This window comes from Tetrao urogallus, assembly GCF_951394365.1.
Source record: "Tetrao urogallus genome assembly, chromosome: 20".
Taxonomy (NCBI): domain Eukaryota; kingdom Metazoa; phylum Chordata; class Aves; order Galliformes; family Phasianidae; genus Tetrao; species Tetrao urogallus.
Genome location: NC_136833.1, coordinates 7,433,876 through 7,448,151, shown reverse-complemented (window position 1 = coordinate 7,448,151; position 14,276 = coordinate 7,433,876). Strand labels below are relative to the sequence as shown.

Here is a 14,276-nt window from a genome sequence, read left to right as displayed (position 1 = left end):
GCTTTCTTCCACACAACGCTGTCTGCCTCAAGAGACCAAACTTTAGCTCCTTTACTGTGGTCCAAACGAGTGACTGAAGGAATTCAGCAGTTTTTTCAGCACTCCTTTCCATAAATCTTACTTAAACTTCAGGTATCAAGTAGCAGATTTATCAAAGAGAGCTCACGTATGAACAGCACAGTCAAAAGCTACAGCAGACGTAGGAAGAGCAGTGGTTGAAAAATGTGTGGAGCATCTTTGAAGGCACAAGTTCCCAACACTGCAGCTGCAGCAAAACAGGTAGCTTGTAATGTAAAAGTAAAGTCCATTTTAATAGCAGTGTTTTGTCAGTCAATGTGGAATAAAGCAAGATAGTTTGCTTATGCAGCAATGGGGAAAGCTTAAGAGAAAAAATGAAGTCATCGTTGTGTCCCATGAGAGATCGAGTCCAGAAAACAAAAGTGGTGTTTTAAAACTCAGCTATTCCTAGCCTAAGAGAAGTCCTAACTTGTGCTATTCAGTAGCATCTGATAAAACCAGAGTTGTACTTGTATCTCAGTGGAGATGTGCACGTTGGAAATTGGACAGCAATAAAACTGAGTAGAAAAAAAGTATATACTGCACAAAAATGTAGGATCTGGAGCTATAATTGAATAGCAGACCAAATTTGAACAGAGAGGGTAGAAGGTTTTTCTTTTCCTATTGAGATCCATATGGAGCCTATTCTGAAACTATTCTGTGAATATTAGAAAACAGGAAGAAATATTGCTAGACTGATTATTAGCAGTTACCTGACCAGCATAACTGGTCTGAAGTGGAAACAAGAAGCACAGCACATGATAAATCATGTAATCCTTATTCCTATGAGCAGGTAGGAAGTTACATTTTCCTCTCAGCCATTCAGTATACAACAAGCCTGATTAAATTAAAAGGAAATCGAATCTACAGCCATCTTAAGTAGGCAGACATTGAGAAGGACACCATTAACTCACTTGCCACCACTGTCACACGTTCAATTAAAGTGTAAATGCAGTAATGCCTTCTATTTCATCCATAAGAACTCCTTGGAAAGGAGCTTCCATGAAGTGGACATTGCACAACACAGATGAATATCATCCATTCAGATGGACGTGACATTCTACCACGGATGGGCATAATGAAATAGCAAAGATGCTCCATGATTACAGGTATGGCACAGCAGCCTTGCAGTGAAACAAGAGCCCTTCCAAGTCTGAGATGGGAAGGGAAAAAATTCTTTGCTTTACAAACTTTTAGAATAATGAGTATATCTTGCAGTGAATCTCTCTCTTGTTCTGGCTACTGTGTTCATTATTAAGTGATATCATTTTCACATGGAGGTCCATAAGGAATTAGATACTATCATCACTACACAACAGCTGTGTTCCAGCAGTGCCACCTGATGACTGGGCTCTATACATGTCATTGTGAATAACTGAGCTAAAAGAGTCAAATTCTTTCTGAAAAACCCTAACATGACGACACCAAAACCCAGGGCATCACAGGCTCAAATATTTCTGACACTCAGAGCATCTGTTCAGAGGGGCAGAACAGCACTCAGCTTCTAAAAATACATTCCTATCCTTCCCCATTTCATGACACCTGGGGATTCCTGGCTTCTGCTGGTAAAATTACTTCTGAGTCCATGCCCATAGACTTCATCAATACTGAACGTGGAGAGAAAAAGACTAAAACTTACAGGCATCCTAGACTGATAGCTGCTCCTTTTACAGGCATATATATGCATATATATATCTGCTTTGGGTGAATTCATTTAAAACAAACCTTTTACTTCGTTTCTAAAACTCCTGACCAAATTTAAAATCTTCTTTGGTCCCTCATACAAAAAACAGCTTCCCGTTAATCAAGCCAAGAGGTGTCAGAACTATGAAAGTGCAAAAGACTCCTAAAAACATCAGTTTCCTTTGTGAAAAGAGTATTTCAAAGGAAGTGTAGTCTACACCAAGTGCAATCTTCCTCTCTGGGCAGCTCACTGCTGCCAGGCCATGGCAGCCTGACAGGCAGCTCAGAACCAGGGGCAAACCCAGATCCTTGCAGAAGAACTAAGCAAACTCAGCAGCAAGCTTAAATGCTGTGTCTGGACGTTGGCCAGTGAGTCACTGTGTTACCATCACATCAAAAAGAAGTCTAAATACAGCTGCAACTGAAGCTCAGCATTCTTATCAGTAATAATAATTGAGGAAACCTGCACTGACCAAATTGGTTAGTTTTGGTTTGGAAAAAAAAAAAAGAAAGAAAAAAGTGACTGCTTTTACTACACTTCACAGGCTGAACTGTCCGGCTGTCCACAGATTCTTTCTCCTGTGCATTGTTTCTCTTTCTCACCCTTCAAGTTATTCAGAAAGTAAAAGCAACACAAGCAATACATACACAAAGGGCACACTTTCAGAAACCCTTTAGTTTCTGCACACTAAAATATAATTGGAGTAACTGACGTGTCTTGACATCTGCTTAGGAACACTTGTGCCTGATAAAACAACACTTCTATCTACAGGTATCCTATCCAGCAACTTTCTTCTTAGTCACGACTATTAGTGAAGTGCACCTTTGCTACATGATCTATTTACAAACGTAAACTATGTAATTAAAGTCTTAAAATAAATAGACAGCCTTTACATTAGGTTGCAACCTGACAAGGTCAGGAATCACCTTCCCAACAATGTGATTTGTGTACGTTGCTCAACTCTTTTTTTTTTTGATTAAATTTCTTGGCTCCATCTGTTCTGCAAAGTCTTCCTTGTTTTCCTGTATTTACATGGGATAGTTGTGTAAAAACTCCTTGAGCTTTGTTGGATAGTCTGTCATGACTCCGGTTGCTCCCAGATCAAAAGCTCTCTTGTATTCTTGTTCTTCGTTCAGTACCCAAATATATACCTGCAATACAGAAAGACCCATTATTACAGGAAATACTCAAATAAAGAGTAGTGACTGCTGACCTAGATTGTTTCATGTGTGACAGAAATGATGCCACATGTATTAAAACCATTACGCTGCGATGCCAAAGCACACAAATGTATCCTTCCTCAAAGGCAAACAGTGTGTGGGAAGACATTTTCTGGCTGAATTCAACTCCAGTGTTACCCAAATCTTCAGGCATCTCCAAAAGTCAAGAAAAGCCCCAATCAGGAAAGCAGCTTTGCACATTTTGTAGCTTAACTTTGTCCACCCCCAATCTACCCCCAATCCAAGTAATGGAGATTTGCTCCAGGTTATGTAGCTCTACAAAGGATTTGAACTGAAATAATCCTCACAGAAAGGGACAGAGAACATGAACCCATCTTAAGGCCACGTCTGTCTTGTTCAGATTCAGATTCAGATCTAAAGCAGATTTCCTCCAGCTTTGACACACTGTACCTGAATGCCCCGAGCAGTGAGGTGATCAAAAAGTGCTTTCCTCATTAGCAATCTGCAGAAAAGAGAAAGATATTTGTTCATGAACATAGATGGGATTTTTAACATCAATTGATGCTCTGCAATACAATTACCATATAGCAATTAGATTCAATGGTTTCCACAAGAAAGTGGTTACTACAGAAAGCTTGAACAACTCAAGACCACCTAACATTTCCAGTCTGAATTAATAATAGGTATTTGTATCAGTGTTCTGAAGATCAAATCCCTGTTTCCTGTACAGACACCTCTGTATCATGACCAATATTTTGCCTTCAGATGAGATTTCTGTTCTTCACATCAGATGAGAGAACTCTCCTGATTTGCCACTTAATGAAGCAAATGGATGGCAAACCCAGAAGCAGCACAGACTCTCACTGCATCTTGTGAAATCGTCCAAGTTCCCTCTGAAGCACAAATAGCCTTAAAATGCAAGACACTCAGTGTGAGCCAAACAGCATCTCCTCTGACAACACCAGGAAGCAGTCACAACCTTGTGAAACACAACAGAGCTGTGCTGTGCATCTGCCTGCATGGCAAACAACCGAACACACGCTCAAGTATTTTAAGTCACACTGGAATGCTCTGCACTGTTACTGTATCTCAGGGTGTTTCTGTGTGTGCGCATGAAAAAAATAAGTATACAGGAACATAAAGGAAAGATTTGAATATGATTTATGTTGCACTGAAAAAATGCTAGAGGAATCTGAAAGAAATGACAGCCCAAGAAATACCTGTTGCCATCATTTGCTCTTCGCTGCTTAAGCCAACTGTCAATACTGAGACTAAATATGATTAAACATTTAATCAGGTTAAAATCTTACGTGTCAGCTAGCCAGATAATAAATTTCTGGCTTCTTGACATCTTTTCTGGTTCTTTCAGTCTGTTGAGGAAGAGAATAAAAAATTAGCAGGGCAGCGATTAAAGTATTGAGATGTTTCTGCAAAAGAAACGTGAAGAATTAGTCCTGCAGTTTCTCAGAGCAGTAATTTCCCTTTCATTTCAAGACAGTGACTTGGAATTGGGTTGCAGAAGAGAAATGTGCCACGCTTAAGAGGAGCAGCAGAGATGGGTGTTACATTTTCAGTATAGTATGAGAAAAAAAGTGCATGGGAAATCTCAGATCTACCCTGGTACTGACTTCCCCCTGGCCTTAAACTAATTTGTTCTGTTCCCGTATCTAAGAAAGAAGAAAAGTGCAGTTATTTGTCCAGCATTGCAACATACTGCTATCTGGATGGCACCAGCACCAGCAGCCTGAAGGTGGCATTTGCAGGACATGCTACCAAACACTGATATGCACAAGGATCCCACACTAGTAATAGTTTAACTCAGAGCTGGCTAGAGACATGTTAAACATAGAGGACCATAAAATTTGCATAACTTTCACTTATGAATACCCAAAAGCAGCTGACCTAACAGGAAATAAATACTATTTGTTATCATCTGGGATAGAACTATAAAGATGCTGAGCATATTCTTTACAATCACCCTTTGCACCTGATGGACAGAAATGAATGGACTGACTTCTACCTCTGCAGGACAAGCATCACTACAGAACTTTTAATATGATATGGTCAAACCACCAGAACACTGACAGCAATGGAGTCATCACTTCGGTCATCGATTCAGATAGGTCTCAGTGCCCCTTTACTTGATCAGGAAATGAAAATTTCAGTAACTGGGAGCCTCCTATCTCTCCAGTCTGAAGTAAAAGCACTCCTTGCAACAGAGCTTCACTGTAAGTTGTGGCGCAGCTCCTTCAGAATGTACCACATCTCTGTCTGCCCACCTGCTTGCGCAGCGTGTTTCCCTCGGAAATGTTCCACCTCACTCTTTGTTCATGGCTCAATTTACTGCTCAAGCTGCCATGATCACCCACTTGTTTTACAGTTATTCTACTGTGGCACCCACCAACCAACTCCAACTCACTTGAGGATGATGGAAGGCATGGGGATTTCCAAGAATTCCTCCTTGAAAGGAATGAATGGCAGCAGACCAGTGTAGAAGAGTCCCAGAAGCAGAAGGACACGTTGCAAACAGAAGATGATGGGAATGTCAGCATTCTGCAGGAACCAGGAATGAACAATTATACCTCATCGTGGTCAAGATAACCATATCAGCTTCCCTTCGGACTAGGCATAATTTAATTTACTTCTAAACTGTATAATTTCTTAGCACAAAAAGGAATAGCAGTTTCAGCTGTAAAACAGCTTTATAAGTGAGTGGCAACTAATATCAAAACCCATTACTTCAATAAAAAGAAACATACAATAAGCAGTCTTTATAAGAATTGCTTTTGCACCAGATGAATGATGCACAACCCTGGCAACAGGAGGTCCTGGCATAAAAATCATAAGATTCCACATATTACAGAACAATTAAGCTTTGTTGTAAAAAGTGTTGTATTGCAGAATACATGGGTGCTAGCTAAGCGTGATTTGTTCTAACAGTTCTTATTGTGCTTACAACACTAATGCAAAATTTGAGATCATTACTAAAAGGCTGGCATGGCTCCATCAGTCTTGATTTACAGGGTGCTTTCTGTACATGTCATCACACAGCAACAGGAGGGCAAGAACAAAGCTCAGCTGGATCCATTCTTACCTCCTTAAGACACTTGGATACCACCTCGTAATTGACATTCCCCCATACTGTCAAATGCTCTCGTTTATACTGACTCACCAGCTCTGAGACCTGCAATACAGAATCCAAAAAGCAGAAATCTAACATGCTTTCATTGACTGTTACACGCAGAATAATTTAATTGCTACTTTTTTACTACATCAGTCACCACAGGAAAGACAGATCTCCTACATCCTCTCCCATTTTAAGATAATTACACTACATTTACATTCAGGACAAAGAGAGAAGGATGTCAAGGGAGGCAGGGCCAAAGGCCCTACTGTTGGCCAGACAGATGACACCAGGGGCTCCTCCCTTGTCTGCTGACATGGTTAGATCTTGCAGTAGATCTCTATGTTCCACATTATTCCATATGCGGTCCAAGATCTAACGTGAAGGGTGCCAGCAGTCTGAAATCCATGTTCTAGGAAGACTTCAACTCCAAGAATCTCTTTTCTTTTGGAACTCCAACGTCCTCACACGAGGTTCAGCCTCACATCTTTACACGCACCTTCCTGATCAACACGTTGTTGTTCACTTTGATGTCAATGTTGACAGGAGTTTGTGGAAATGCCTCAAACACCTCCTTCAGGAGAGGGATGCGGTTATCTTTTCCCTCAGAGTGACTTTCTGGGGAAACAAGAGAATTGTCGCCACTGTGGCCATTTATAACATACTGCAGGCAAAAGCTGAGATGTCAGAGCATTTCTTATCTTAGCAGTAAAAACAGTGCACAGAAATAAGCACGTTTTCCAAATTCAATCAGCCATCCAGCGAAACAACAGCACCACCTTCACCCATAGTTGTAAGTTAATTATGAAAAGCTCATTCCTGCAATGAAAACGCACTGAGATATTTTGATGTCTAGGTCCAAACTGCACAAGATTTAGTCATTATTTTTGCAACAGCAGGAGTCCAGGCATCATTAAAACCAAGAATGAGCCAGCATGGGCTCAGCTGCCACATAGCAAATGCAAAAAGAAAAATCTTTCCTTCTAGGAAAATGCACCACAGAGCACTCCCTAAGCAGAGGGGACAGATGGCAAAATCCCCAAATTATAATGTCTGAAACTGCTTGTGGATCATACGTGTGCATCACCACACATCACCAAAACGATTGTATCTGCTTTTTGACACTTCTCCAGATCCTGATGGAAGCAAACACACACTTCTCCACTCCCTTTGCCAAAATAAGACATTGCCAGATGGAAAATAAGTTACCAAAACCGCAAACCCAAACAGCAAAAGACAAAAGCTCACCTTTCTGAAATGAGACATCCAACTTGCAGAGATATGGTGGAAGTTCCTTAAAGGGAAAAAAAAAACCAAACCACCAGTAACTTAAATGCAGGGATACAATCATGACTCTTCTTGAAAAACACATAGATATTCATAAGCCAGGTAAGCTACCTTTAAAGATAAAATTAATCAATTCTCTTTCTTGCCTAGAAAGCAATTGTGCATTCTGTTCATTCATTCTGGAACTATGTGGCACTCTTGGAGCTCTGCTACCTGCTGCTCAATGAGGCAAAGTGTGCCCAGACACCCCCTGAAAACAGAATTCCACTTATACTGGATGGAAGGGCAGTCCAGCAGAGCAGTGCGGTGGGATTCCTCTTCCAATTTGCCCATCAAGTAGCTGGTTATAGGATACCCTGTTAGCTAAGCTTCCCCTCCTTAGGCTCTGCATGCACACACAGCTTTCCTGCCCACCCCAACCATTCTACAAACACACTCCTAAGCACCACTGAGCACTAAGATGTTCCTTCAACTTACAGAGTACTTGAGGTCAGATATGTTGACATCGACTCCTGTCGATCTCTTCAGATTCTCATCATGGGACACAACCACTTGCTCATCTTTGGTCAGGTGACAGTCCAGCTCCAGCATGTCTGTTCCTATGTTAACAGCACTGGAAGCAAAAAAAGTCTGCCTTGAAGCACACATGTACTTTGTACAGGTCCAGGCCTAACACACGTGCGTTATTCAGCTGAAGTAATCTCAGGGAAGGCACTTTGTCTGCTTTATGATGTAACAAATCCTCACAGCTGTACTGCCAAGCAAGGAACAAATAACTCTATTGCAGCAGAAAGCTGATGCAAGAATAAACAAAGCACTGTGAATCAGAGCTGGGATTTGGACTGGGAGCCTTGGCACTGCAACCTACCACTCAACATATAGCAATATCACAGTTTAATGGATCATTGGCTCCACAGCTCTGTACCAGTGTGAGATCTGTATCACCACAGAGCATGCTCCAGATTCAGCAAAATGTGTTCTGAGTTCAGGTTGAAAAGCAGAACACATTTGCAAATGAGGATGGCAGAGTTCTTTGCTCACTGAAGTTCAACTGTTTTCAAGCCATGGCACATAGCAAGGCCTAATAAAGCACAATGTATAGATTTTATAAATGCTGAGCTGACCAGGAGCTTTCATTGCTGTAAACACAGTGTTTAAAACTCTCTCTCTCTAAAGCAAGCCTGATCATAAAAGAAATGGAAATGAAGCAGGATAAAAATATCTGGAGAGTTTACTTAGCAGCTTCCTGTCAGGACAACACTAACCTACACTGCAATGAGGACAGCTGTGTCTGTGAATGAACTGCTGGGTTCTCTTTTGTGCCAGAGCCCCAGGTACTTTAACACAGTGCAAATGTCTTCTTTAGCTTAACAATAATTATTCTAAAATCTCAAACCACCACAGAAACATTCACAGCATACGATGGTAAGAGCCCAACGAGTCCACAAGGATGTTTTTAACCACTTTGGCACAAAGAACTAATTGCTCTCCAGAACGCAGTGATGCTATCTGCAATTGGCAGCTGTGATCAGTTTAAAACTGATCTGGACCTCAGTGCATGTGTTATTCTATGACAGTAAGGTAATTAAAGTGGTCAGAACAGAAGCAGTGTTAACACACAGCACGACGCGAGTCCCAGGACAGTCCTTAACAGAGTTTAGCTCTGAGAATTAAATACAAGCTGTGGCATAACTTTTCTTTTTAAGAGCTCTGTCCATATTAAACCAGTGTGATGCTACATCACAATTAAGACACGGTTGAAAAAGAAGCACTTTCTGGAAAGTGTCATAGCGGAGTTGGAGAGAGGCAGGCCAGCAGGAACCAAACACACAGCTCTGCTCAGCTTCCATGGAGATAGAAAAGACTGCAGCACTTTCAATGGCACTGTTTGGATGGGGAAGCTGGCACAGCTCCGCCTGCAAGGCACTGTGCAGACTGCTGAGCCCACTCTGTGCAGTTAAACCCAAACAGCAGCCCCAAAGGAACAAAGAGGAGCCCACATAATTTGGTTGCTGCTCTTTGGCGGCTGTGGTTTGAGATGTGCTGCTTTTCCAAGGGCTTTTGAGAACGCTGTTAGAATGCACCGCTTCTTAAATGCTTGGAGGCTTAAAGGGCTTTCCAGTACCAACTCGATTGCAAACCCGTAGATAAGAGGCTTTCACACATTGTGCAAATGAATTATGTGTGTGTGGGGAGAAAACAGAACTCAAACCTTCCTAACAGCTTTACAGATGGTATATTAAGTTCATTAACATTAAGACCAGTCCTAGTGGGAGATGAATTCTTAACCTTCTGTACAGAGGAGGAAACTGAACGCCATTAAACCACAGAGTATGGAGAGCAGTGCATCCAGCATCCAAAATTCAGATGGCCTGAAGGGCAGCAGCACGTGGGTATCTGAATTTGAAACACCTTCTGAGAAGGTAAAAAAGCGTCTGGTGCTACTTACAAAAACAGCTTCAAAACGACAACCCAACAGATGTAATCTCCATCGCACGTAGAAGCACCACTGCTTAATTTGCTGGAAGATGAGGAAATGAGACCCCAGATTTCCTCATGTGAAATTAGAGCCACGTTAAGCAACCCATGCAAGTCATGCACAGGAGATGACTTCAGTGCTGTAACCCAAACTGGTGGAAGTCAGGTCATTAGTGATTACTTCACTCATTAAAGACAATGAGGACACCACAGATACAGACATACAGGTTCCATTTGTACTCACTGATGAAAGGCTGCCATTGTGTTTTCCAGGTTCTCCCCAGCACCTATAAAAATAACAAGAACAGGCACTGAAACCCTTTCCTTCACCTCAGTAGAGGAAAGAAATACAAAGGTTTTAGATTAGAAACACATTTTGAGGAATTAGGATGAAGACATTAGGAGGAATTAGGATGAAGAGATGGAGGGGGGAGGGAAAAGCCAAGGCTGTCACCTTGGATCTGCATACTTTGAATACACAAATGAGAGCATTTATTTTAGCAAATGTGACAACTCTTCTGTCAGTGCTCCTGAAACAGCACCAACCTGTCAGCAAGGGGCAATGCTGCTGGCAGAGAGCGGTCTCACACAGGGGGAATGAAGCACATTAACTCCAGTGGAGAAAAGAAAGGAGAAGCCAATTCATTTCTTCCTCTGGCAGAAATAAACCTTGCAACTCGTCATTCTTTACATAAAAACCTTTGAAGCATCAGCACGGTGAGGGCTGTGCTTTCACCCTGCCCCAGAAAGGTGCTACGTATGGAGCAGCAGAACTGCAGGAAGCTACAGGGAACAAGGAAGGATATTGATGCAAATCCTAACTACTCTGCAGCGAGGAAGGACAGGCTCTGTAAACAGGAATTATAGGAGCTGCAGCAAGGCCCTGCCCCTTAACGAGGCTTTGTCAATACACACTTATCTAAGTCTGTGTTTAGCCAGTAAAGCAATGAAATTCTACGTGCATCCAATCAGCAATTTACAGCTGTTTTCCTTGAGTTACCTGTGCTGGTAAGCTTACAGAGAGGCTTAACTGACAGAATCCAAATGACCAAACCTCTGAGGTTTAACATATGGTAAATCCACTGCAGCTTCTGCAGTTTGGCATTTGGTGATGTTTTATGAAGTTTGGCTTTAGCATTAGCAAGAGGGTTAAGTGGTAGAAGTGACACAGGGATAAAGGAGAGCATGAGAACCCCATCAGACACCTCTGATAAGTGCCTAACAGATGGGAAAGCCCCGCATAGCACACAGATTATTAGTTATAAATTAACTACAATTAAAAAGTTTTAGATAACTTATCAACCGTGACAATACAGCCCTATATCCTGAGCTGGGAGAGAGGGAAAGAAAACCGCAGCCAGAACATTATCCCAACATTTATGGGCAGAAACGTACAAAAAGAAGAATTGTGATGACTCCTTCGACAAATTATGTGCTGGGCAGGGAGGAGTGGGGAGTCAAACCAGCTGGAAGCAAAAAGCCTGACTTGTGTTATGGGGAAGTGAGGAAAAGCACTCAGAGATCAGCTGAAACGGGAGCTGTACATCAGCAATATGGCTTCTGTAAACCACTCTCAGAAAAGGGAACTACAGCAAGCAAGCTTTCGTGTCCCACAAGCAATGACCCTTACTAAATTTGGTTTCTTCAATACAAGTGAGACATGGATCCACCAGAGAAGGGCTGTGAAAGTTAAGCAGTGAGAGATCCTTGGTTGAAAGCACTGGGATTATTGCCTGGGGGACAGAAGCTCAGGGGAGATCTTATCCTCAGGTACAAACACCCAACGGGACGGAGGCTGAGCCAGCCCTGCCATGGGGCACCACTGAGATGCGACGAAGCAATGGGAACAGACTGAAACCCTGGCATTCACTTTAAACACAAGGAAAAAAACAACCTCTTTTTGGAAGAGTGATCAAGCACAGGTTGCCCAGAGAGGCTACAGAGTCTCCATCCTTGGATGTATTCATCACTGGGCAGGGCCCTGACCAACCTGCTGAGGGTGGCCTTGCTCTGAGCACAGGGTTGGACACAGAGACCTCCAGAAGGTCCAACCCACGACTGCTAGATGAAAATATGTACCTGCTGAGTGGGAAATCACTGAGACACGTTCCAACTCCAACCACTCTGCCATTTCATGACATCTCCCACAGGCTGACACACGTCTGAGAACGCCACCTTGGTCAAACAACAGCTCTGCCATTAGGTCTGTGCAGACAGAGGACTCCAGCACAGAGAATCAGGATCTCATTATTGACCCTGGCAACAAGCAATTTCAAAACTACGCCAAAAGCAAAGAAATAACTCAGGGATGCATCCAAGAGGAGCTATGAACTGAGATAAGAAAGCTCCTGTATGAAAGAGGTCTCTGTTGAGGAACCATAAACTTAGATAACAGAGTCCTGCGTGAAGAAAGAAGCCAAACCAAAGCATGCAAAGCCTCACCTCGGGGAGGAAAAAGTCAAACAAGTGTTACCTTGAGCTCTGCAGTCAATTGGAGCAATGCAACAAGGAAACCTGACACTGCATGTAAGGCCACAGCACAAGGAGCAGCAGAGTCCCACAGGAATCCATCCTGAGGTAAACACTGCAGGGTATGAAATGTAAGCAATCCTCAGCCCCGTGGCGGGCGATGAGCAACGCTGCCCCGACGCCACTCAGGCTTTATTTCCACCCAGGTGCACTTGTGCTGCTCACACAGACACAGGGCAGCTCTGAGAGCCAGACTGTCTCCAAGCACCCGACGAATAATGTTTCCTTTAAGGAAAGCCTTCTGCGCTTCTGGTGGCACTCAGTGCTCCCTCGGAGGCTCAGGGCTGCGTCTGAGCTGAGGCTGCAGCGTAGAGGCGTGAACAAAAGCAGATTAAGGAGGTCACACCGAGTGCCTGCAAAGTCACCCGCAAGTTTGCAATGGCTTCTCAATTAATGAATGGGTGGTAATCAAAATGATCTGCCCAGCAGGAAACAAGCAGCAGACACGTGCCGAGTGAGGCGTGCTTTGTGCTATGTTTAAGGTGATGAGTTATAAGAAGCTCAGCATGTCCCATAAAGCAAAGGAAACAAATCCAAGCAGGAAAAGCTTTCAGAGCTCAGCTCCGCATCGTGTGATTTAATAACTCACAGAAAAGGAGAGGCGATGGAACCGCACTCAAAGCCCACACAAAGCACATCCAAAGCACTCAGCCTACGGCACCTCGCACCGAATATAGGGCAAAAACCCGAGGAGACAACGGGTGGCGTTTCTACCAACGGAGCACGGCTCGGCGCTGACCCCCATCAGCACAGGACGAAACCTTCTCTGTAGTTCCCCCTTTGCAGAAGGTAGAGGGGAAAAAAAAAACAACCCCCAACCCCAAACTTTCGGGGTCTTTTAGAGGAGCGCTTTTAGCACCGCGCTCATCTTCACTGCGGAGCGGCGCTGAGGGCCGCGGAGGACGGAGCGATCCGCGCTGCCGGAGCGGGGATCGTCAGCGCAGCGCCCGGAGCGGGAAAGCACCGCACGGAGCTGAACGCGGCTGACGCCGGGAGATTAATTCGGCTCTGAAATGAAGCGGCGGTCAGCAGGTGGCACCTAAAATTAGGCGGGGGGAGGAAGGCTGGGCGCGCAGCGAGCACGGCTCGGCCGAGATCCGCACTGCCGGAGGGGCAGCGCCGAGCAATGAGGGAGCCCCATCACCGCCCCCCGCCCCACTCACCGCCGCGGTGCGAGATGTGCCGGCAGCGGAAGCGCTGCCGCTTGGGCCGGTGGAGCAGCCCGGGGCATTTGAGGAGCAGCGCCGAGGTGAGGACGTATCCTCCCAGCGTAGACAGCACGTAGAGCGTCGCCGACATCCTGCGCTCCTCCGGCCGCCCCGAGCGCGCACTCCGCCCGGCCGAGCCCGCCCCACCCCCGGCCCTGCCCTGCCCAGCTCCCCGCGGGGCGGCGGCGTTGCGGGATCCGCTACCACTGCGGCCGCGCAGCCGCACCGCTCCCTCCGCCTCCGGGCCGCGGGGAGGCGGCAGTGCGCATGCGCGGAGCCCGGCGCTGGGCTTTGCGCGGCTCCGCGCTGGGCTCCCGAAGCGCGCTGCGAAACGTGCGTTGCAAAGCGGGCAGTGAAACGATGCGCGCCTAATTGGAGACCGAGAGCGGGGAAATGACGTAAGGTCCCGCCGCTCCATCTCTCAGCCCAGGAGACAAGTCGTGATCTTAGGCTGTGCTCGTTGCTAAGCGTTCTCTAATAGTAACCTGGCCTGGGTTGAAAAGGACCACAGCGCTCATCCAGTTCCAACCCCCTGCTGTGTGCAGGTCACCAACCAGCAGACCAGGCTGCCCAGAGCCACATCCAGCCTGGCCTTGAATGTCTGCAGGGATGGGGCATCCACAGCCTCCTTGGGCAACCTGTTCCATGCTTCATCACCCCCTAATAAGTATTAGAAAGAGGGAGAAGCAATATCACCCAAACATCAGTAGTACAGGCTCAGTGTATTG

At 44.8% G+C, this 14,276-nt stretch overlaps 1 protein-coding gene across 1 annotated transcript; it reads right to left on the bottom strand.

The window, feature by feature from the left end:
* Positions 1-2,769: 2,769 nt before the first annotated feature.
* GDPD1 (glycerophosphodiester phosphodiesterase domain containing 1) lies at positions 2,770-13,639 on the bottom strand (the record flags this gene model as incomplete). The annotated part of the gene is made up of 10 exons (XM_079545319.1): positions 2,770-2,892; positions 3,373-3,424; positions 4,233-4,292; positions 5,342-5,475; positions 6,017-6,106; positions 6,546-6,664; positions 7,295-7,340; positions 7,811-7,946; positions 10,056-10,098; positions 13,504-13,639. 10 exons carry the CDS (start codon positions 13,637-13,639, stop codon positions 2,770-2,772), a joined length of 939 nt encoding a protein of 312 aa, XP_079401445.1.
* Between the last annotated feature and the right edge of the window lie 637 nt (positions 13,640-14,276).